Raw genomic sequence first — 23,752 nt, 5'->3', positions numbered from 1 at the left:
TGAAAAGCATTAGGTGTATCGATTCAAATTAATTATGGAAGGTTCCCATGCCTACATTTTAATATCCTGCTCTGAGTAAAACAATGAAGACTTCAAAATCAAAAGAAAAAAACACTGCACTGAATGTTCATTTCATGAATACCTACCAAATCAGGTAACAACAATGCCCTACCTGTTCAAAAGATGTTATTTGTTGTCTCCCCAATTCCAGATCAATCGCAGCTGCCATTAACAGGCATGTCTTCTGAGCAATTAGAACAGCTTTGTCAGAAGGACAAAACTGGGACAACTGAAACCAAAAATAGGAAGAAGTAATGGGAATTCTGACTATATAAAGCAATTTGCTCTTGAACAGATGATTGCCAAGTGTCCTCTACGACTTGTCTAGTAATCAGGCATGAATAGTATATACATATATATATATATATATTTTGCAATACTGTTTGTAAAATTACACAAGAAGATTTTTTAAATATAAAGAATACATCAGTGTTGGAGCCCCTTCCCTACAAACACATACAAAAAGTACATTGTTGGTAGAAGTTCTGAATGGAGATCAGGACTCAAGTATTTCTCTGTGTAACATATTCCTATTAATGATACAGTTCCCAAACATCAGAACCTATTTATTTTAGAAAGTTCTCACTGAGGTCTAAATTTCTTACAATATTTTTAAGCAACAGAATGCAAAGTATGAAAATAATGCTTTTTTTTTTTTTTTTATTACAAGCCAATTGCCTTCTGACAGAAGCACTCCATCTTTGGAGCAGACACGCGTGTCTCCAACAAGATACTTGATACATGGATGTAATTTCTAACAGAACTAGACAGATAACAATATTCCTCTATCAGAGATATTACAAGCAAGAGAGTACATACCTTGAAAGACAGTACAAAAAAATCCCTCATCTTTTCAGGGCAGTCCTTGAACTGTACAGCTAAGTTCCAAGCTAACAAAGACATAAAATGGAGACTAGAATAAAAATCTTCAACATGTTATTGGTTATGCCCATCTAATCTCTAGTAATAAGCAGTACACATTGTGCAATTCAATTTCTTAGTCAAAATATCAACACCTCATTTAATAGCAAGATATATTAGTGATTTGTTAACATAGTTTTTTCATGCTTTCAAATCTTGTTTTAATCATTTTATCACAATAAAGTATCTGTTCTAACATGTACCCTACACACAAGAGTATGAATTGGAAGAAGCACTTTCTGGTTAGTAAACAAGAACAGAATCTGAATAAAAGTGTTGACTAATATTCCCAAGACAAGGAGAAAAAAATATAAACTTTCTTTTTTTTTGAAACATTCTCCATTTTATCCCAGTAGGGTCAGTTAAACATACAATTAAACATACAGCTCTGATTAGTAAATGGTTGAACAATAGCCACCCAAAGACAACTGAAAATTATGTACGAGAATCCAATCCAATTACATGTTTAGATTCTACAGTGACTTTGCAGATTCTAACTTTCACATTAATTTATTGCCTAGGACATTTTTTTGCAATGCGTGAATTGTTTCTTCAGTGCATGAGAATGCTGCCTCGGAAAAAGCACAGCCACCACAGGTCAGTTCCATTCAACTCGTGTTACTGGATTTGACCTCTACAGTTTCTCTTCCTTCTTTGCTACCCTTTTAGAGAACTGCTACGTTACAGAGGATGTATGCAAAAGCTCATCTTGACAGATGTCTTCTGCTATTGATTTCAACTATTTTCTTCCCTGTATACTCTGGCTGAAGCAAAAATCTAAAAAGTTTTTTTCCATTCTTTACCCTACCCTCATATTTTTATTTACAGACAACAAATACACTAACTTCCTCACCAAAACAGTTTAACAAAGACTGCTAAACAGGAGAGACATACCGTCTCTAATAGGAGACATACCAGATAGTTTCAGAAGATAGAAAAATGCATCAAAACTTAAACACTAAGGCAGATACTGCCAAAGGTGACAAGTTCTGTAATACTGCATCTTTAAACCCTTCTTTCTTCCTTAAGGTCTGGCTAAGTGAAGGTGGAGGTGATTCAGTTTAGATCTTAAGAATGCAACCTACCAACTTTTCTAAACCAGTGGGCTTCAAAGGTCCTTATGTCCCTTGCCAAATTCTCTTCTGTGAAAGGCTCAGCAAGTTTCCTGTGAGCTGCAGAAAATGTGTTGTTCAATATCTGTTACATTTTCTGAGCACAATAAAAACATTTCCAAGTCTAATAACTACATTACAAATATCAGTTTCCAAAATTCCCTTGTAATTCCCAATGAAGAGTTATCTTCACAACTTAAATCTAATACACTTGACCAGAAAAGCTTATAAAAAAACATCAAAATGCGACTTAAACAGCATTTAAGGTAAGATACATAAGGCTGCCAATAGGTATTGCCTCCTCACAGTTTATTGACACTGAAGCCTAATGCAGAGAAGTTTTACTTAATTTGTACAAAAAGTTGGGTGGGGATTAAATTTAATAGCTGTTGTTTAAGGCCTTTCTTTAAGAAACCTTTATTTTTTTTTCTTCTGTTCTTCATTCTCTTCTCTGAGTTGCAGTTAAGAATGACTAGTATAGAAAAAGTTCTACAAATTCATTAATTTTCTTTTCCAAGATAGGAGGAAAGGGGTAAAAAAGATTTAGTGAAAAAAAGTATTTATTTTGATGGAAAAAAGAAGTACTCTGTGAAACCACTGTACCTCTTACAATGCAAGTAAGACAATTCTACTTCAAAGGATGGCACACCTTAAAAGTGGCAATCAATTTTGACAAGCATTTCCTGTCATTCAACAAATTGCTATTGCTCCTTGCACTTTTCTAAACTGTCCAGGACAAAATAAACAAATAAATAAATAATAAGAAATAAAAAAGCACTAACTTAGTTTTAAAAATCCTTCCCTTTAAACAGCTAGAACAGCAAAGACCATCATTGGCATTTAATTAATGCCAACAGAAAGTCATGCTGCTAGTTCAGAGTACAAAACCAAACTTCTTCCTTTTGTGGTAGCTCTGCTACTAAAGATACTAACTTTGTCCCTGCCAGTGCAGTCAGAGTATGAGACGGTCATCTGAGGCCACAGGGGCTGTGGCTTGTACCCAAATATCTGTTGCTTGCACGCGTGGCCTTACGAAGCACTAAATTCTCTTTCCTACAGCAAAACTGCCTAGAAGAAAGAGTCCTTTGTCTCAGAGAAGCTGCCAAGAAAAGGCTCTATTGGAAACAGTTCTTCCTGCACTACCCGACAAGCTTTCTATAGCAAAAACTTGTATGTCTGAGATCCAACTTCACAGCACTGCTGAATCTCCAGTGTTAACGTGACCTCTAACTTTCAATGGATTGGGAAGTTGAGAACCTAGACTGAACTAAGAATTCTGAACATGTGGACAGTATGGACCTAATTATATCATTAAATGTTCAAAAATGGAAGAACTACAGAAAATGTAAACAAAACAGAAACATACCTAAGGTCAAATAAGTCAGCATTGACTTGATATCTTTATCTCTAGAAAGGAGGAAAAAACAAGTTTTTAGAAAAGGTTTCATTACTTTTGTTATAAAAGAACACACATTATTGATGTTGGAATACAACAGCTTCATAAATATGGCTATAATCATTCTTCCTCTGACAAATGTCTCAGGCATTACAAACTTCTAGTATCTGAAGATGCAAAAGGAGTGCTGAAGGTCTGCAAAAAGTTTCATTGATCTACAGTAGTGAAGGTCACTGTGTGAGTGTAGCGGGAGGTTTTCTCAGCTATTAGGTTGCAGTTAGGAGCTGCAGGTTAAACTTCTAATCTCACTGACACTATGCTGTTTTCTTGAAGGTCTGAAAGATATCTTATCCCAGTGTCAAAGTTAAAGAGGCTGCTTAACTCACATTCTCCATCAAACAATAACTGACTGTCTTAGCCATTAATAAAATTGGAACACAAAAACAAAACATCTAAAGGAAAGGTTATACAAGTAGATGTTCTTATGTGACATCATTAGCTCGAGTTGGGAAGTCATCTGTGCGAACTTTTAACTAGCATAAAAACTAATCTCGATTACTCTGTAAGAAAATAAGCCCTGTATATGTTACACTAATTGTGTAAGATATCCACTGTGGAACACGGTTTTGAAAATGTACTCACCTTTTCTCTTCATTTTCTGCTACGACCTTTGACAACACGAGACGAACCAAGCATCTGAATATGAAAAAAAAAAAAAACAATGAAGAAACAAGATAACTTTTTCCAACAGTGTACTTTGACCTCACGTTTCAGAAAGGATCCCACTTTCTTCTTTACACCACCAGTCCATGTAACTCACAGAATTCAGTGTCAAACTGAGAATAAGATTGTAGTATTTCCCTTCCTACAGCTTTATTTTGTATACTATGTTGTTAAATCAGGTAATAGTAAGTAAATAAATACACTTTCATAAAAGTTTTAAGCAAAAATTGGAAGGAATAGATCTTTCTCATAATATTTGTTTTTATAAAAGTGATAAGAGTATTTCAACAAGAAAATAGTACTTCATCAGAGGATACAAATGAACTTGTATTTTCACCGGACATATTGCTGCAATCTCATCAGAGTTGCTGTTGGTCATTTGTTCAAACACAATGTCGTCATAAAATTGAGAGCTACTAATATCAGCTTGGAAAAGACTTGGAATACCTGCAGCTACTAAGAGTTCAGGACTGAGGTACATATGCAGTACCAAAAAGACTGCTAACTAATCATTCATCTACTCTGTTTTCCACTTTCCTCAACAAAACAAATTACGTTTGAAAGAGAAATCAGAGTTCTCTATCCTTGTAAATAGTTTGAATCCTCACTTTAGAGCTGCAAATACTTGTCGGCAGTCTCGTGAATGTTCAGATAAATACTCCAAAGCTTTGATAGCCACAACTTGTTGTTCATTCTGAAAAGAAATTAAAACATGTTTTGTATAAACCGCACTAGCAATATGCAATGTCATTTCTAGTTATCAATATTTGTAATTCAGAATCACTAATTTTCCTGGAAAAAAAAATAGTTTCTTCATATGTGAAACCATTTTTTACTTTGCTTTACGCAATGCATTTGAAAACATATAGTGAGACCTTGGTTACACAAGCAGGAAATACTCAGAAATGCATGAAATACATAGAAGTACTAAAAGTAGATAACGTTACAGAGTTTACAGCTGTTCTATTTATATCAATAAAGCAAAATAAAGACAATGCTATCTGTTCTACCTCTAAAGCAATTTGGGCAGCTAAACTCAGGAGGTTAGTGCCTGTATTTTCATCCACTGTCGGCTTGTCTTCACGTTGAGATGACTTTTCTGCTAGCTTCCCAATTTCAATAACTGCTTCCACAGCTGAAATATGCATACAGAAAAATTAGTTGTTGGGGTTTTGTTTGTTTGATTTTTTTTTAGTAGAAAAAAAAATGGAAGGTGGAAAGTTCTACTGTTTTAGTAAGGCTTTAGACACAACTTACTAAACGCTATATTTTTATTTTTTTTTAATATGAAAAAGCAAGACAAGAAAACCTGACCATTCCAGCACTTCTCCACAATTACACATTTCTTCCTAGAGAGGTGCCAAAAAAGCATTCCAAGCTACTAATCTAAGGAAACAAGGATGCCACACAAATGAAACTATCTCACATCCTTAATTTTGTTCTGCTAAATATCTGCTTGTCACGGAAGACTTTCTCTTAATATATTGTCTGGGCATGATTCCAAGCTCCCACATCTTGGCTTATGTTAAGAGTGCTGCTGCTTTTATGCTCCCACTGTGCTGTGGTTACCACTCTGTATTATGTGAACAAATTAGGCTGCCATTAAAAAGATGTACACAGAATAATTAATTGGCACAGGACTCATTGGAAAATAAGCTCTGCATGTTACTCTGTATTCTAATTAACTATAGACTATGTTTCTCAATTTTCATTATTTGAGCTAGGATTCTCATTAAAACATGAAATGGCAGAACTCATTAGAAAGAATAAAAAGTCTATAGAGATATGTCATTCTGTAGGTCATCTCAGTAATTCATGTATTTTCTCGTAACTTTAGGTTCTGCTTGACCAGAAAAATCAAGAGTGGTAATATTGGTTCAATTAAGGTTCATCTAGCTCAGTAGCATTTTTGCAACTGCATATGCTTTTAAAAGAATATTAGGAATAGTATAATACAGTGATTCTAATCTCAGGATGGTGCTCTAGCTTCTATCCACGAGAAGATTACAGAATTCCAAGCCAGAGGCTCCAGCCAAACAGTATCCAGATGTGGCAACGGACTCCACATATTACATGTCATGTGCTAAAGCATCCCCCTCTGACAGCTTTAAATCTACAGCCTGACAGTTTTAATGATTTTATAGATCCTTCTCCTATCTTCCCTCTGTTGTGCCTTTCCCAAAACAAACAGTCCAGGTCTGCTCAGTATTTTCTAAGACACTTGACACTCCTGGTCTTTGTAGTTGACCCTTTTATCTTTCAAGTTCTACCTTTATCAGTATCATCTTCCATCACTGCAATCTTATATACACTGAATTGGGTAAAGATGCTGTTTGGATCACACCTCTCTGCTTCTTTAACTGCCTCTTTAGCCTATACACAGAAAAGATTGTAGGAATTCAGTAATGACATCTTGTAATCAGTCATGCAGGTTGCAATAGGAGAGAGCTAAAAAGATACGCCAAATATCAATGGCTACATTAGATATATTTATACAATTACTGACCAAAATTGGCTTGGCAACAACCTCCCCTGAAAGAAAAATAAAGTGATCAGAGCATAAGATGGCACCATGAGCTGACAGTGACTAGAATTCCTGATTCCTCAGAACTAGAGCCACAGAATTAGAAAGCAAGACACTGAAAAAATCAACTCCCCTCTGCCACTTTGAACTAAGAAGTTTAACATCCCCAAAACAAAAGACCTAAACAGGTAAAGCAGGTGCAGTTCTCTGCAGAGGTGAGGGCTAACGCACTTGTGGAAAGTTCTAGTGTCACCTGTCAAACATTTTTCATGCTGAGGCTCATCTGTTTTGAAGAGAGAATGGCCCCTAATCTGAGAAGAAACCTGATATACTGAGGCATGGTCACACAACTTGTGGTCTGTTCAGAATGACAGGTGATTAGAAGGGGCTCCCAAAGCAGCTAAGAAGATGAACAACATATCTCTGCCAGATCATGAAAGACATGCAAAGACATTTCCCTCTCTCAAAGAGAAAGAGAGAAAGAGGTACAGTAACAAAATTGTTAATTAAGTCCAAATGATATAACTACACATATAAAAGCAATGCAAATAAATAAATACATAAACATACCTTGTCAACTTCTTTCAGATGAAGATAGCAAGAAGCCATGTTCCTCTGCAACTTAGCCAAATTCTGATCTATTTGCCCAGGTGTGTAGAAGCTGACAGAATAGTTGTACCAGTGAAGAGCTTCAGAATAGCTTTTTGCCTAGGAAATTAAAAAAAAAAAAAAAAAAAAAAAAGGTGATTAAGTGGCCTATGTTTTCCTAAAAGAAATCATAGGAAATGAAAGATTTAGATAGTCAAGTATATTCTAGTGTAATCTTTTCCCCAGAAGAGTGACCACGGGTCCCACAATGCAGGTATATTCATTAGGAGACTAGGTGGGTCATTGGTCTGATCCAGAAAGGACAATTATATGACTAAGTACAATATTATTTAAAAAAAAAAAATCCCTCTCTCTTCATGATACAAAGTAAGTGAAAGTCAGAAAGTAAGAGAAAAAGACAAATGTTTTTATGTCATTTAGACACATGAACTTCTTGATACTAGGCTGAAGGGTGTACTCCCAACTACGGTTCCTATTTGGACAGGGTAGACTGTGAAAACTGTACTAGGGCCAGCGAGCCCAACGCTGATGTGCATTATTCTTTCTATAAGTGAGCCAGCCTATCCCCACTGGTGGAAGAAAAGCAGTAAACTAGGTAAGAGAAAACAAATTCTAGATTCTGGAAGAAAACAGACACATGAAATCAAGCTATTAAAGAGCTTATGTCCAGCAGACAAAGAGGCTTTGAAATACAACCTTTTTTCATAGCAAGCATTTATGTATCTGTCACAAGTCCTGTCTTGTCACAACTTCACTGAATCTGCAGAGACCGGTAGTGAAGGATTATCTGGATAAAGAAGAATTCTGTGTCTACTGGGACCAAAATGTTGTTATGAGTGACAAACAGCTTTCGCAGGTTCCAGGGTGATATCAGTATGGATAATCAGTCTAACTGCCACCGTCCAGCATTAGATCTCTAGAACCATATAGGGAGGGAAAGACTGTTCCTCAGGAAGAATATACTTTGAGTCACGTGTACTTTTTTAAGTCCCTGCACTGGTGACTTGAACCAGAACATCCCTGTAAAATTGTCTTTCAAGACAAGAACAGCCTGTGCTATCAGAACTCCTAATCCAAGTAGGATCCAAAAAGGGTCATCAAGCAAACAATGGCATCATCTTACCTTGCACATACTCCCACCTTCCAAGGCTGACAAACTGAGGAATCTGTCACCAATGGAAAAAAACAGGACTTTGGTGCTAACAATAAGAATGGAGGCAGCAGCTCAGTGACACAAAATTTGGAAACAGTCAGTACTGCTGGTAATATGGTCATGACAAAACATTAATAAGTGAGAGGACTAATAAGTGACTTTGCACGTCAGAATCTGGTAATAAAGTGCAGTTTCCTTTTGCAGGATTCCTTGGGATGAAAAAGGGGGAGTAGTAGGAAAAGCCTCTTTGCACAGTAAAAATGGGTAGCAGAAGATGAAGCCAAACAAAGTCATGAAATCTAGCACCATTTGGTGCTCAGACCAGTGCCAAACATCACTGATATGACAGCCTGCAATGAAGACAGACAATGAGAAGGCAGCTGAAACAATATCCTCTGGTCCCTTGATGCCAGAAACGAAGACACTATCAGTTCTGTTGGCACAGGCAAAAAATTCACTGCCAGGACATTATTTGGCTGACAGGAGGGTATCATCACAGAGGAGCCCACAAGATTCAGTCATGGCAAGAAATAGAAAATATGAATCTTTATACACTTGTCTTCATTTGCTGCCTTGAAATTCCAGAGGGAAAATGGTCATCCTAGGTATTACAAAGCAGAACATATTAGAAGAAGCCATAGATACAGGATTCTCATAAGAAAAGTGAATTCAGATTGGTAAGAAGTAAAAAATTCAGTAATACAGGGGAAGAATTTATTTTAAAATGAGGAGGAAGCAAGCTGTGTCATTAGCATAGTTTTTGTTTTAGCAAAACAAAACGAACATCTCAATGTAAAGAATATTTTAAGTTTTTTTGCACCCTTCCCAGAGCAAAACCAGAATGAAGGGCCCATGTTCCCATGTACAAACTTTGAGATGAGACTACCTGAAGTCTGATACTATAGCGGAAAAGAGCACCTATTGGGATGAAAGTAAAACTAGTTCCAACTGGAATAGGCATCTTACTAACAACTTACGCTCTAACCAAAAATAGACATACCAAAGAGGTCAGGAAAATCAGATCTTCATTTTCACTGATACAAATAACAACAACACTACTTGGTCCCAAACCTCATAATGTTTGGCAGCTGTGTCCCACAAGATGATGTGCAGCCGGTTCAAGGTTTCAGACAACAGCTGCTTTCCAGTATAATGACCTGAAAAGATAATGCAAATCATCACTTTATAAGAACTTTAAGAACCACACTGAGAGAAGTACCTAAGAACTATCTAAGAAAGATTGTCCCACAGCCTACAACAAGAAACAGTAACACGGCAATAGCTTCAGCCAGGACCCAGTGTTCCATATACTGCTTCTGAAAAGAAAAAATGTAGTAAGCAAGGGAATAAATATCATCATGCTTTAATGATGACAGCATGGCTTTTGCACCTAGCTAGATGCTACATAAAACACAATCTGATTTCCAGCAGATCTGACAGTCAAAAAATGCTACAGGTGTAGAAGACCTGAAAAAGAACGTGTAAGTCAGCTGCTCAAACAAGGATGTGCAAATTGTTTTAATACTGACAAACAAAAACGCATTGGGCTGGATAGACAAAGTATTAACGCTACACAGAACTCCTAGTATACCCACATACATCAATCATACAGACTAAACTGAAAAGTAGGAGCTGTTTCAGCATGTGAATTTAACCCTGAGCTCTATCACAACTGTCATCCATTATGGAAGCCAAGAGCTGCTGTGCAAAAGAAACAGAAAACAGACATAAACAAAAAAAAAAAGACGAGAATATATTTTAAAAATGAAAATCAGAATTCAAGACTAGCCAGCTAAAACCAGCTTTCAGCAAATGACAGCAAAAGATGGATACAGACCTATAATAATTTCTTCAACCTTTTGCTTAGCAAGCAGCTCCCTCTTATTCTGCAACAGGAACTCAATGTAGAGCAGGGTTATTTTTCCAAGGTCAGGTGAAGATTCAAATCGTTCAGCAACAGAGTTCAGAAAATCAAACCCAACTGATTCCCTGTTCACACAGATGGAATTTTAAGAAGCTGCACAGAAGAGCTGTTAATTTTCCATTCTAAAGAGTAACATTCACACTGAACAGCATGTTTCTCATTAATACTACTGGCACACAATCACATTGACAGAGTGAGTCAAGGTATGAATTTACTGCAGTTCATCTGTTCTGTAGGTACTTCCTATTTGCACATGCTTGTTACACAGTATTCACAAAACAGCTTACCCCTCACAATGAGAGCATGAAATTACTGCCAGACAGAAGTGTAAATGGAGGTAATCATGATGGAGCATTCAACAGTGTTAAATTTCATGCCTCTATTTTGCAGTTCGTTCATCCTCATACTGATTTTCACAAGAATGATTCTGGGATTCCAGAAGCTTTAATTCTGAGTATTTGTTAATATGGAAGCAAAATTTCAGTCAGATAATTCCAGACCCAGGATAAATATTAAAATTGCATAGGGACAATCTTAATCATTCTGAAGTATTTGCTTGGTATTGCAAATTGCCACTTCACATTATTTCACAGCCTGTTCTGCCACTGTAATAATCTGTATCACCTTGAGACAGCAAAAACAGGCTGCCTCTCAAAAATGTTTACCTACCTCTGTCAGTTTTTATTTAAAATAAAGTGTCACTGCGTAATAGGCGTTCTTTGCTTACAGAAGAATAGCTACAAAGCCCAAATATTGTGTTCGCTCCACTTGATGATGATTTCATACCTTCCATTCTCCAGCAGCAGTTTAGCAGCATTCAAACAAAAGTCTAAAGACAACTCATGGTGCATGAATTCTGCAACAGCTAGACAGAACACAATGACATTGAGATTATCCAATCAACTTACATACTTAACTGCTTATTATATGGTCTTACAGCTTCTTTGGAAAAAAAAAAAATATATATATAGTTCTAAAACCAAGGAAGAATAAGACATCTCCATTGTACTTTGACTTTCCTTTCTCTGTCTCGCAGTTAATGTAATACTACAGAAATGCAACAGACTGACAGCCCTGGAATTCTAGCCTTCTGTCTCTCTAAACAGGAACAGAATAGGCATTAGTAGCACAAATGTTTGCCTCAAGCTGCTTTCCATCAAAATGCTTCATCCTTATCTAGAAGGAACCACTTAAGATGAGGACAGAACTCAGGCTGTGTGGTGGCATGGCAGTGCAATGGAAACTACTCAAGCCTAATGGTCTTTAGCATCACCAGTCTTAGACAGACAGGAAAACACTGAATTTACTGGTGGTGATAAGTAGATATCAGTTTTAGAACACTCAGATAAAGTTTAAAAATTGCAAAACTGTGCTGGATGGTTTAATAACAAGATTTATACATTCATAGCTTGTATGAGATAAGAGAATGAACACACTAGTAATGTAACGTGACTAACAGTTGTTAAAAAAAGCACTTCTAAGGCAGCTGCGTACAAGAGCACAATACAAGATTTTAGTCAAATGCCTAAAACCTAGCAGGAACCTTCATTCAAAGGAAACGGGAGTTGCAGTACAAAGACACAACATTCTTTTGCCAGCCATCCAACAGAAGACAGACAGCCACTTATTTATAAGTTGCTTGAAAAATTGACTGGAATCTTCATGCCATTGCTATAAGCAGTAACATGCTATAAGCATTGTGTGTTTTGATAGGCAACGCTATGGCTTCACAATTCAGATTGTAGAACAGAAACCAGCTATTCCAATGGTAAGTTTTGAATAACCGTCTACTTGGAAGCTGGCTGAAATTCACCAGGAGCCATCTCAAGTGGAGTTTCCTTTCCTGTTCGTCTGGCAGCAGTCAAATCATGCAGCTTTCTGCAAGAAATTCCTTATTTCATTGTACATTTATTTCTCAGAGTATTTGTTATGTATCTGATACTTTCTAAGCATAAAGAGAACTAAGCCCCTCCTCCTTAAGATTCCATTATTGATGTAGATAATATTTTCCCAATACATTAACCTTTTTATACTAAAATCTCCCCTGAAAACTTTCTCCTCTTCTAGTGCCAACAGAAAAATCAGTTCTATTCAAATTACAAATCTGATTAATAAGAAGGGTTAGTATGGCCTTATAAACCGAGTAAACTCTGGTAAAACACGCTTACACCAACACATTGGTCAGCACTTCATGTCTCTTGGCCAAAATGTGCAACATAACACACAGAACAGCAATGTTTCACAAGCCTTTCTTCTATGCTGAGTGCATGAGATACAACCCAACTTCATCCTTTCTAAATAACCTCAGGCATATGACTAAAATCAGCCATCCTCTTACATTGCTATATTGCTGCTGCCTTCATTCTAACAGGCTTCAGCCTTCCCCTTTCCCTATTTCCAGCAAGTATATTTAAGCTCTCAACAAAATAAAATCATGTTTAATTATAATTTAATTATTATATTGTCCTCTAATGCTGACTTCTATGGCCCCCACACCAAACCAGAATTGTTACATTTGGCTAATGAAGATTCCTCTAAAACACACAAGAAAGGTTTGGCTCTTTTTTCTTTTTTCCTCTCTCCAATGCACTACTCAGGCTGTCTTCTTGGATATGGAGTAGTATGACCTTACTGTGAAACATACACAGAACTGTAATACCTGAGTTGATCTCTTCATCTGATGCTCCACTTCTAACAAGAATTTTAACTTTCAAAAAAAACCCTGCTGGATGCAAATTCTCCTGCACAATGAAAAACACTCCATTACTTGGACAACTGTTTGTAGAATACAGATTCTGTGAGAGTACAACACATTCATAACACAGAACCACATACACTCCACAGCATTCTTCAATTCCATTTTATTATCAAAATATAAACTATCAAAAAATAATGATAAAAACACTCTTACACCTAAAAAAGCTTTGTGAAGGTAAATACAATAAAAACTGCAAAGGGCTTGGGTGCAAAGGTTTATACCACCATTTATCCTGATCTCACCAGCACGTGCATTATCATCTGTCTGAAAGCCCTATCAGCATGTAAAAAAGTGACCTTGAACTTTCACTTAAAATAGGATTTTATACTTTGAATTTCTTTTGAATGAAATGAATAATGGAAATTTTAAAACAGTCAACCAAAGACAATGTTTTAAAATTTAAGTTACTCTACGTAAACCTGAAGAGAAAGAAGCAAAAAATCAATCCAAGTCACTTTCACCAATGATTAACGTGGTCTACATTATTACATTAGTAAATGCTAGAGTTTCAGTTATTGCGCACATAAATATAATTGCACATTACTACCTCATTCGCCAAGCTTATAGCCTTCAATGCCTTGTCAAGATACTGCTTACAATCCCACTCAAAATAGGCTGTAGCTAATAGTCGCAGCACCTTAGCCTGGAAAGAAAAATAAACTAGAAGTTTAAATCCTATCTGCATAGTGGGGGGGGGGGGGGGGGGGGAAAGCACACATGACCACACATATCAACACAAAAGGCTTAAATTTTCAGGCCACAAAAAGCAAAGCTCTTTGAGTGAAGAGAATGCCTGTCTGAGATCAGACACATGAAGTGACTGCTCAGCTCCAGAGCCTGAGTCGGAGTGCTGTGTCTGGTCTTCAGCACTGCAATCCGCACAGCACATGAATCAGCTCGAGAGTTCAGAGAACGGAACAGTAAAAAGGAAATGCAGAGACCTGGAAAAACAGAAAGAAGTGAAGGAACAGGGGCTATCTACTTTACTGAGAGAAACATAAAGACATACGTGACAGCGGCCTGCAAATATGCAAATGATTTATATAAAGGGGAAGAGAATAAAATCTCCATATCCACTGTCGGTAGCATTAGGAGTAATAGGCCTATGAGACAGACAAACATCTCTCAGAAATGACACAGCTATACCTAATGATGCCTTGGAAGAAGAGGAAGGAGGGAAGAAGAGATGGCCTCTCAGTCTGAGTCTTATTTCCCAAAATTAAATTTCTGTGAAATAGTAGATTCAAATGTGATTAAGGGCACTCATCAGTGACTCAACTCTTGCTATGATGCTCATAGAAAGTGGATTTGCAACTTTGCCAAACTTCATAGCAAACAGTACTAAAAAGGAGGCCAGAGAATCAATCACTGGTCAGTTTTGGCATAGCAGAAGCAGTGGAGTCAGGTTAACAAAATCCTCCTGTGTGTAAACAGCAATTTCTCTTTTTCTTACCCGCATTTCTTTGCCAACAGAATATTTCATGTCCATCTTCCCAATGTCATAACTCTGGCTACCAATGATAAGGAAAAGTTAAAATTACATGGGATGACAGAGATAAATTCAGACAGGTATGTGCCACATTCCTATCCTACCCCACTTCTTAACTAGAGAGCAAAAGATTTTTTCTTCCTAATGCCTCGTATCAAAAATTGTACTCTACCACTTCCTTCAACCTAGTGCACCACATTCTGTAACATCTTCAATTCAAACATTTTAGTAGGCTTTACCAGTTTTAATTGAAGGCATTTTGAGCAAGTCACTGTTCTTACTCCCACCTGACATATAATACAGGCATACACAGAAGTTACAATTGACCCAGCCTCAAGATCACAGCACAAGAACAGACACCTGGGAGTCATGATTCATCATTCTTTTCCTGAAAGTTAAATGACAGCACAAAGGACCACCCAGAGAAAATGCACCGGGTCCACAAAACCAGATCTGATGGCAAACAGTGCAGAGGAATAACTTTTTAAAAGAAAAACAGAATAACCAGACGTTTGTTTCCTAATATAAAACACTCTCAGTACAGGGAAATCTTAACCCACTAGATGGAGCTAAATTGCTATATCCAGATAAGTATTTGCACTTGGCAAAGGTTTATTTCCTCCTCAAATTTGGCCATCAGGACTCAGTATTTAATTTTCCACAAGAACAAAATATAAAATAATCAACAAAGCACCAGCTTGAATTAATTCTAAGCACTTCTAAAAATTCTTTGATAGCATGTGACCATAACTATTCTGAATTAGAGGTGTTGTCATTTGTTTTCTTCAGAGAATTTAAAACAAAAAGAACAAGAAATAAAAGCAAATTTTCTGAGCTCAGTCTGTGACCTTGGCATGAGGATACTCTTCCCAATAGCCTAAATATTTTCTTCCCTAGCAATAACACATTGCTTATTTGGATCCTACCTAAACCATCTCAAACTATTCGTTTTTCACCTTGGTGGTTGTGCCTTTCATCAGTCAAGGAACTGCTGTCAATGAAGCACCTCCTTTCTGAGAGATTCAAATACTGCTTAAAACACATCCATTTAAAACTGGCCAGAATTCCTCTACCCTTTTCTGAAGTTTTCAGATTTCTTCAATATTGTTTATAAATGGCACAGGAGCTGGGAACAGCCTCATCATTAAAGTAATCTCTTTGGAAGAAGAGTTAGGGAGAGAATGGATGAGAACCATGGATATGACTTCTACATGGAAAGGTTTTCATTTTAATGACATGAAAATCAGTGTGGAAAACAGACATAAATGCTAGGCAACAGCATTTGTAAGCAAGACAGTCACTAAGTCAGTATTTGCTCAGCCAGCATGGTTCAGTTAAAAACTTGTGTTCTGATTTTTTCAATTAAACATCTACTTTTCCTTGCTTCCCCCTCTCCTTCACGCAGATTTTTCCATTTGAAAAGTAGGATATTATTTTGTTTCCCTTTGCACATTACCTGAGCCAAAAGGAGCTCTGTTCATACTTCTTCCGTTCATAGGTTTCCACCCCGAAGTTGTAACAGAGGATTGCCAGGTAACAGGTCTGTAATAAAAGACTCCTGCTTGTGTAACGTTCTTGTAGAAACATCAATACATCTACGGCACCCAGTCTCTGGTTCTTTAAAATGCTTTTTACTTTGAAGACAGGTCTAGAATTATCACTTCTGACCTTATTTGAGGGGGTATTGAACATGACTAGAATCAAATTGTATTGTTCCGTGGGAAAGTGCAGCAATATTAACCAGTCTGGGACATGCAAAACAGGGGAATTCTTCAAACACACAAAGTAGAATAGTTCCTCAAGAAACCAACCTGAAAGCACTAGAACTGTGCACAGTAAACTACAAAAAAAAAAAACCTAAGAAGAAAAAATGGCATATTACAAATTCATTTTTAAAGAGTTTTACATAGTTAAATGAATAGGACTCCACCTCTTGCACGGTAGGCTTTTTCCCAGCACGTCTCCTTTGCATTATAAAAGGATGATCCACACTACCAATGTGAGGAGAAATATATTTTTGAATGCTTGATTATTCAGAATATTGTTGCTTTCTGCTTTATCATTCAGCCCTGACAGTATCTCTTCATAACAACTTGTCTTCCCATTGCAATGATTTGCAACTGTCTAATGCTGTCCAAAGGGAGACAAAAAGCTGTTTTAAATGCTAACAGACCACTAATATTTGCATTCATTTTGCCACTGGAGTAACCTTCTTCTCCAAGTACAAGAAGTGTCTCTTGCAAGGGACTTCAAGTCCTCAGACAAGAATGAGAGACACAGAACAACATTTTGCTTTGAACATTTTTTTTTATCTCATTGCCATCCAGACACAAAAGTGCAAATTCAGTATGGATGAACAAGAAAAAAAAAAAAAAAATCACTCCCATATTTAAAATACTATTTCAATGAATGAATGTGTTCCAGGCATCAAGCATAATCCTAAATACTCCCATATGCCTGGCATCACTCTGAACACTAAGTGTTTGGAACAACTCTAGCACTTCACCCTTTAGGGCTGCAGCTCCCCATTGTGGTTCATAAGACCACTGATGATCCACAAGCTGCAAATCCTCTCCAGCTGATTTGTGGTATCATCCATTAAGATAATGCAACAACCTCCCTGTGGTGCTCTGCAAGTGCTCTCTGGTAAGATGCAATTCTGGAAGAGTTAAGGAGTGACAACTACCTAGTGGTCAAAAATTCCAAAGTCATTCAGAGCAATTGCTAGCGCTTTCTGTTTTTCTCATTGTTTAAATACCCCTCTTTAAACCAGAGGTGAATTGTATCTCTCGTGATCAGAAACCTCTTCCTTGTCTGCATCAGTGCTCACGGTTTCTGAAGAGCCTTCACCATGAGAAGTTTAATATTATTTAATAGAAGAGTTAAAATGGAAAGCATGAAATTCATTCAAAATGAAATGAGAAACAGAAACATAAAGATCTTAGTGAGCATCTTTAACAAATCAAACAGTGAGAAGCTGCTCTTCTAATTGAAATGAAAGTTAGACCCCCACAGCTGACTTAGTCACTCAGATGCTCTGCACACAGATCACAAAAAAAACAACCAACAATTAAACTCTAACCAACTGCAACATAAACAGTGCCATATTTCTGTTTCAGAACTCACATCTATCCCTTTGGATTTTATTACCTGTACCACAGAGACAAAAACAAAATGTTTCCTAAATGTACAAAAAAAAAATCCTAAAGGTTGGGAAAAAATTAAAATAAGCAAATGAAAATGAATGTGGGGAAGCTTATTCGGATACAAACATATTAGCCTTTTATCTTTGCAAACAAAGGACTAGTCTGCATATGTCAAAGTTTGTTTTCTTTGGACATTGTTCTGTAAAATAAAAACTACAAAAAACAGTTTAGTACAATGGGAAACCGCCATTCATAGCTTTACAGCTTCATGAAGACGAAGATTTTAGTACTAACTTGCATATGAAAAGCCTGGAAGCTCAGCTCTTCTCTTGTCCCACCTGTCTCCAGACAAAAGTTCACACATAAAATGGAAGAAGCAACAGCGAAGATCAAGATGTAAAGTGCAGCTGTTTTTGCAGAAGAGGAGGTGGCATATTCAATATAGAAATCTTTTTGCCTTTCTTGATGATTTGTTTTCACTCATTCTTTAGAAAGAGTTTATCATTCTATTTCAAATGATAAACTATCAGCAAAAAAAGAAAAAAATACTGAACTTTGAAGGGAAAAATCTGCTGCTTTCATGCAAAATATGTAGCAAGAAAATCTCAGAGAAGCAGAAAAACACAGAACACATACAAAGAGTTCTCAAAGTATTTTTCAAAATTTTATATGGCATATGCCACTCGTTAAGATATAGATAGGAAAGCAGATTTTCAAACTTTGGAATGATAAAGAAGGTATGATTTCACTAACCTCTTTTGGCAACTTCATCAACATATCTTTACAGCGCTGCACACACATCACTGCTTTCTGAAAATCCCCTTGAGCAACTGCCTAAGAAAGCAGTAGAACATGCCAACAGACTGTAAGTGACTTGCTTGCCTCTAAAATTCATTAAAAGACCAATCTCTAAAAAAGACTTGGATTTGCATACATTTTTCACGTTCACTAAAGCTAAATTTGGGATTAGATATCTGTCCTTATAGTGCTACAATAATTCTGTTTATTTCTATATATTGCCAGATGACAAAGACATCCAGAAGTACCCTGCTGTCCAGCCGTAGTGTGAAAGGGACAGATAGATGGTACCAAATCATTCAGATGCTAGGTGACATAACAAACTAGCAAATCTTCAAACACCTCTCCAGTAACGTGGGGTACTCTCTTTGTCTCCATTATCAACTAGAAGCTAAATGAAAAAATTTTGCCACTGTTTTGGTCTGCTTAGGGAAGCACTTTTCAATCAGCCCAGCTGCAAACTTGACGAGCATTCTGAAGTGACAAGTCTTGCTGCGTACATATGGCACAAACGCAGTTTTGGGGACCCAGGCTCCCCTTTCTTCAGTAAGCACAAGACACCTTTGGAACCGAAACATTTATGACTCAGAAGGGCAGCTGTTTGTTGTATAAACACTCATGCTAGCCAAATCACAGAGCAACAAATCTGAACTAGAAGATACAAACAACACGGCAGAAATGACTGCGATAAACCAGGCAAATTAAAAATCATCAAATTATTGCAACACTGAATGCAAACATCACGTCTGGTATCTTACATCTAAGCAAAGGAAATATATCCTTCAGCAAGTCCTCAGTGCCAAGCATTCATACATCTAATAAACGGGTCAGAGTTTCCTTTGTACCCCCTGGTGACTTATAAAGAAAGCTGGGAAGAACACATACTGATTCAGCCTGATAAGAGAGCACTTTGAAGAGGTCCTTCTCCACATCAGCTTTGTGCACATGAATATCTGCTTCACCATCGCTCCCCTTACGTAATTTTGTGTACAGTTTTTCTATGCTCTGGAAAACAAAGCTTAAGCATCACCCATGGAACTTACAAACAGGTGTGTTTATAAGAAACTAGAACCAGAAAAGAACTTACGTTCAAGGCAATCTCTAGAAATTCATCAGCAAGATCAGCTTTTCCAATATCTATCCATCCTTTACCAGTTTTCATTGACATCTGAAAGAGAAAATGATGTGTGCTTTGTGACAATTTAGTCACTTCGAAGAAGCAGTGTTAAATTTCTTCTTGTTAATGCACATATCTTATGTAGGAGAGAGGTATTTCAGCTCTTTAATTTGTGACAAGTGCCTCTCACATCTGAGTTAACTCCATAGCACCTAGATGCGGCGTAAGACTTACAGTGCCCTACTACACAATACTGTAAGATATCAGAATAATGCTGCTCTCAGAACATTTTAACATATGACAAAGATGCGATGCTAACTGCACTAACTCAGCAAGGTATGCCTGTGATAGGGGCCCACCTTCAACGTGCACACTCCCCAGAATTACAGGCTTATTTCACTCACTTTCCAAAGCAATTGTAATGAGTTTGTAAGATTTTCTTTGGTGATCAACTGTATTTCACTGCTTACCTGCCATCAGCCTTACCAAAATCTGTCTTCGAATAGTCCCCTCCGGAGGATCACTGCCTTCACAAAGGCACACCAGTCTACAAGCAACAAATCGCACTGCAAGAAAACAATGTATAACATATTCTTAAGTTTCCTTTTGTCTTTTTTTTTTTCTTAAGAAAGTCAGGCCCTGCCATATCCAAAAGATGGTTTACCATTTAAAATTGCAGGAGAGAAAAATTTGAAAGCTTCAGTAGTCAAAGCAGTCTGAATTTTAGCCAAGCTGCTTAAAACTGCCTTTTAGGCATCAGGAAAAAAAAAAATATATATATATATATATATATTCTCCTCAAAATACCTATTAAACTTATTAAATACCTAAGTTAAAGACACAGTATTCAAAGACTTAATTACATTACAGGTGCTCACAGTAACATGTCTTGAGTGCCTCAGAATAGCCTTCAGCAAAATAGGGAAATCAAGTTTAATAATCTTTACATTTTCAAAGTAAAAAGCAAAAATATTTTCTGGCCTTTCTTAAACATCAGGGATAGAAAAGACACCACTTAATATATTTTAAATAGCCTCTCCCTGGCCCTTCAGCTGTGATATAAGATCTGAGAACATTACGCTACAATAATTATTACTTATTTTGTGTAAACTTACCCTTTTCCCTTCACCTGACATCACTTATATGATGCAAAGTGTACATAATTTTGACTATAATCCCTCAAGACAAAAATGTAGGCCAGATATTGCAATCCTGCAGAACTACATAAAGAACTGGATGACAGAGAAGACCAAAAGCTCACTTCTGATTTCCCCCAGCCCTGCTTCTGACTCTAAGCAAACCTACCAGCTGTGTGCCTGGCTGAGGCAGGGGAGTCAAAAAAAGGATTTAGATTTTTTCTGTAAACATTAGTGAGATAGCTATGTTATAAAACAGTCTCACTTTTTATAAATTAAGTGACCAACAGTCTAAAATTTACATCAGTTTTATTTCCATACGCTCTCAGATTAAAATCATAGCATTAAAAGGCGAACTACAGTTTCCTTTGGCTACACCACTGTTTTATTGATGCTCTGGCACAGAAGGGGGAGTGGTAAAAATGCCTATCCTGATTCTGTGTCACTAGAAGATCACCATTACACCAGAGTGACCCTTCCTGAACTGTTTAAGTCTAGCTGTAGTTTCCTCTGTCTGTATCCTATCTGCAAATATCCACACAAATCTACAGCACTGCACATATACCTGTCAGCAAAGAGCTTTTCCTTTTCGCGCTGCAACACGCAAACGCGTTTAGAAAGGAAGGGAACCCATACGTACGTTTAGCTCTTTGCTCGTCATTGATGACAGAACCCATGTGTTTGGTCACAGCCCAGTTCCACAGGCTTATTGCACCTTCTTCAACCTGAGGAGGAAAATTCTATTAGATTTAATTTTGTCCTACATTTGGATCGCTTTGAAATTTACTGCTGGAAGAGGAACCTCCTTTCATGCTCATCGTGTTAACGATCTGTCCACGTTTGTGCAACCGCCTTTGACACCGGAGTCAAAGGCCTGAGTTTTCTGTGAAGCTGTTACGTGAACTGACCACCTCCACAGGGAGAGCTGGGATAGCGACCCCAAAGCAGGCACGCTGAGCGGACCACCCAGTCTTTCTTCAGCTAAAAGTCTGGATCATTCTTTTCTACAGAACACGTATTCCAGAAAACTGATAAGCAGTTGGCAGGAATCACATATCCTTGCCATTTCGTAAGATATACTCAGTCTTCTAAAAGACTGTTTCACATCTAAAAACTTGAGAGCGTTTCTAAGATGAAGTTGAGAAAGAACATGGCTGCAAATCAAAGGCTGACATGACCTGAAACTAAAAAGAATTAAGGAATCATAAGACCCACAGCAGTACGCACGTATATGTCACGCCAGCCATCAGTGCCTTCAGCTCCAATTAGAAATTACACAAAACAGCAAATTCTGTGTGTGAAGTGGTGGACTTCGGAAACATTCAAGCATGTTCCTAAACAAATCCCATTAATCTATCAAATTACTGAAATATCCTAACATATGTTTCTGTCAAGTCCTTTTCCAAACTTCGCAAAACATGACCTGACTTACCCTACCCATCTGGGATGAAGTTTTCTCAAAAACACTCGCACATAAAAAAATTTGTGCAACAGCACATCGGCACATCCAACACAACTGATTCCCTGGCAGCTTTCAGAATACATTATGTATGCTTTAAACAGATGTTGAAAAATTAGAAGGGACTGGAAAAGAGCTGTAAAATTGCATCAGGTTGGGAAGTGCATCTATAGTAAGACTTCACCTCTTTTGCCTATAGAATGTTACGTTTAATTACTTTAAGCACCTATGCTGGGAAATTTGATAGCAGCAAACAAAGAGCAAAGGCTCCTGACTAGATATTCTTGTTTAAAAGATGATGCAATCTTGCATAAACACAATAAGCTCTTTTAACAACCTATCTTGAAGGGTAGTGTATTTTCTATCAAAATCGTAGTTTCCAGAAGAGATGTTGGCTACAAATATGCTTTTGCTTAAATCAGAAAAATGTTATGGACCCTTTCATTTAAGAGATCAGACTACAAATTAATTTCTCCTTTCTTTAAAACTCATTTAGCCCAACAGGAAGAACCAAAGGATACCAGTTTTACGCTCCTGTACTTCTTCACAGACAGCACTAGAAATATTTCCTGTTGTGACACACGCTAACCTATCCTGCCCTTTGTCACAAATTCAGGACTTTCAAAATCAGTCTTCCTTCAAGGATAACCACTGTGAACTAAATCTCACTTCAAAATATAATTTTGGAGGAAATCTTTGGGCAGTATCTCAGCTGGCCTTGTCTTCATTCCAGATTAGCATATTTCTCATTGATTTCTTCTGGAAAAAGACCTTTTAAAGTAGTGGTTTACCACTCACAGAAGTCCCCTAGAAGGCCCTACAAAGAAAAGCCCTAACATTATTATAAGCAACGAGCTAATTCACTTGTGTAACGTATGAAAAAGAACGCCTCCCACTCTGCTGGGTTTACCAGGCAGGTAAAAATGCCTGTGCTTGTTTGTTTTTCTTCCTCCAGGACCTGCTATTCCCTGTCAGTGTGAGGGACGGGAAGGGCCTCTGCCGATCCCCCATGTAATTCATGTGCAGCAACACTCTGCCACTCGCGTTTTCGTATGGCAACGTAGCAAGGCACGAAAGGAAAACTGAAGCGTTAGCACTGAGACCCCGCTAACTTTTCACGTTAACGCTTTCTGCTTTATTTGGGACGTTCGCCCTGCCGGGTTACGCGACTGGAGGCCCGAACTGCTTCGCTCGCACGCCCACAGGCTCCGGTTTCGCCGCACTAAAACCCAACGCCGGGAAGCCGGAGGCTGCAGGGCCGGAGCCCTACCTCCGGCTCGGCCCCCGCCTCCCCGCCGAGGCTCCCCGCCGCCCGGAACAGCTCCTCGGTGAGCGCGGCGATGCGCCCCGGGGCCTCCTCCCGCAGCAGCTCCCGGAGCAGCCCTGCAAAGACAGGCGGGGAGCGGGGCGTGAGGGCTGCCGCCGCC

General features: G+C 37.8%; 1 protein-coding gene and 1 long non-coding RNA gene across 13 annotated transcripts in view; one reads left to right on the top strand and one right to left on the bottom strand.

Annotated features, from left to right (window-relative positions):
* The window catches only part of TEX11 (testis expressed 11), a 37,259-nt gene that overhangs the window by 13,372 nt on the left and 135 nt on the right, over positions 1 to 23,752 (bottom strand). For 8 of the 12 annotated variants that reach the window (XR_010834878.1, XR_010834876.1, XR_010834877.1 and 5 more), the window contains exons 2-23: positions 23,596 to 23,708; positions 21,507 to 21,591; positions 20,217 to 20,296; positions 19,701 to 19,781; positions 19,499 to 19,618; positions 18,569 to 18,649; positions 16,126 to 16,211; positions 14,634 to 14,691; positions 13,728 to 13,823; positions 13,082 to 13,163; positions 11,209 to 11,287; positions 10,336 to 10,487; positions 9,570 to 9,655; positions 7,307 to 7,444; positions 6,483 to 6,585; positions 5,223 to 5,347; positions 4,821 to 4,906; positions 4,132 to 4,185; positions 3,460 to 3,500; positions 2,067 to 2,153; positions 880 to 950; positions 173 to 289 (exon numbers count right to left, since the gene is read on the bottom strand). Coding sequence is in view for 9 of the 12 variants with exons in the window: in XM_067005280.1 (XP_066861381.1) it covers positions 173 to 289; positions 880 to 950; positions 2,067 to 2,153; positions 3,460 to 3,500; positions 4,132 to 4,185; positions 4,821 to 4,906; positions 5,223 to 5,347; positions 6,483 to 6,585; positions 7,307 to 7,444; positions 9,570 to 9,655; positions 10,336 to 10,487; positions 11,209 to 11,287; positions 13,082 to 13,163; positions 13,728 to 13,823; positions 14,634 to 14,691; positions 16,126 to 16,211; positions 18,569 to 18,649; positions 19,499 to 19,618; positions 19,701 to 19,781; positions 20,217 to 20,296; positions 21,507 to 21,591; positions 23,596 to 23,708 (2,021 nt within the window). In the remaining 3 variants the exon portion in view is untranslated. Of the gene's footprint in view, positions 1 to 172; positions 290 to 879; positions 951 to 2,066; positions 2,154 to 3,459; positions 3,501 to 4,131; positions 4,186 to 4,820; positions 4,907 to 5,222; positions 5,348 to 6,482; positions 6,586 to 7,306; positions 7,445 to 9,569; positions 9,656 to 10,335; positions 10,488 to 11,208; positions 11,288 to 13,081; positions 13,164 to 13,727; positions 13,824 to 14,633; positions 14,692 to 16,125; positions 16,212 to 18,568; positions 18,650 to 19,498; positions 19,619 to 19,700; positions 19,782 to 20,216; positions 20,297 to 21,506; positions 21,592 to 22,298; positions 23,522 to 23,595; positions 23,709 to 23,752 lie in introns of those variants that run through there. The other 4 variants (XM_048075738.2, XM_067005277.1, XM_067005278.1 and 1 more) reach the window with 4 other exon arrangements.
* Positions 1,292 to 3,526, top strand: LOC136791885 (uncharacterized). The gene is made up of 2 exons (XR_010834879.1): positions 1,292 to 1,578; positions 3,153 to 3,526. It is a non-coding gene; the product is annotated as an uncharacterized lncRNA (long non-coding RNA).

Source organism: Anser cygnoides, chromosome 13 (assembly GCF_040182565.1).
Source record: "Anser cygnoides isolate HZ-2024a breed goose chromosome 13, Taihu_goose_T2T_genome, whole genome shotgun sequence".
In the NCBI taxonomy this organism is placed as follows: domain Eukaryota; kingdom Metazoa; phylum Chordata; class Aves; order Anseriformes; family Anatidae; genus Anser; species Anser cygnoides.
Note: the sequence above shows the minus strand (reverse complement) of the source record. Positions and strands in the feature narration are given on the sequence as shown.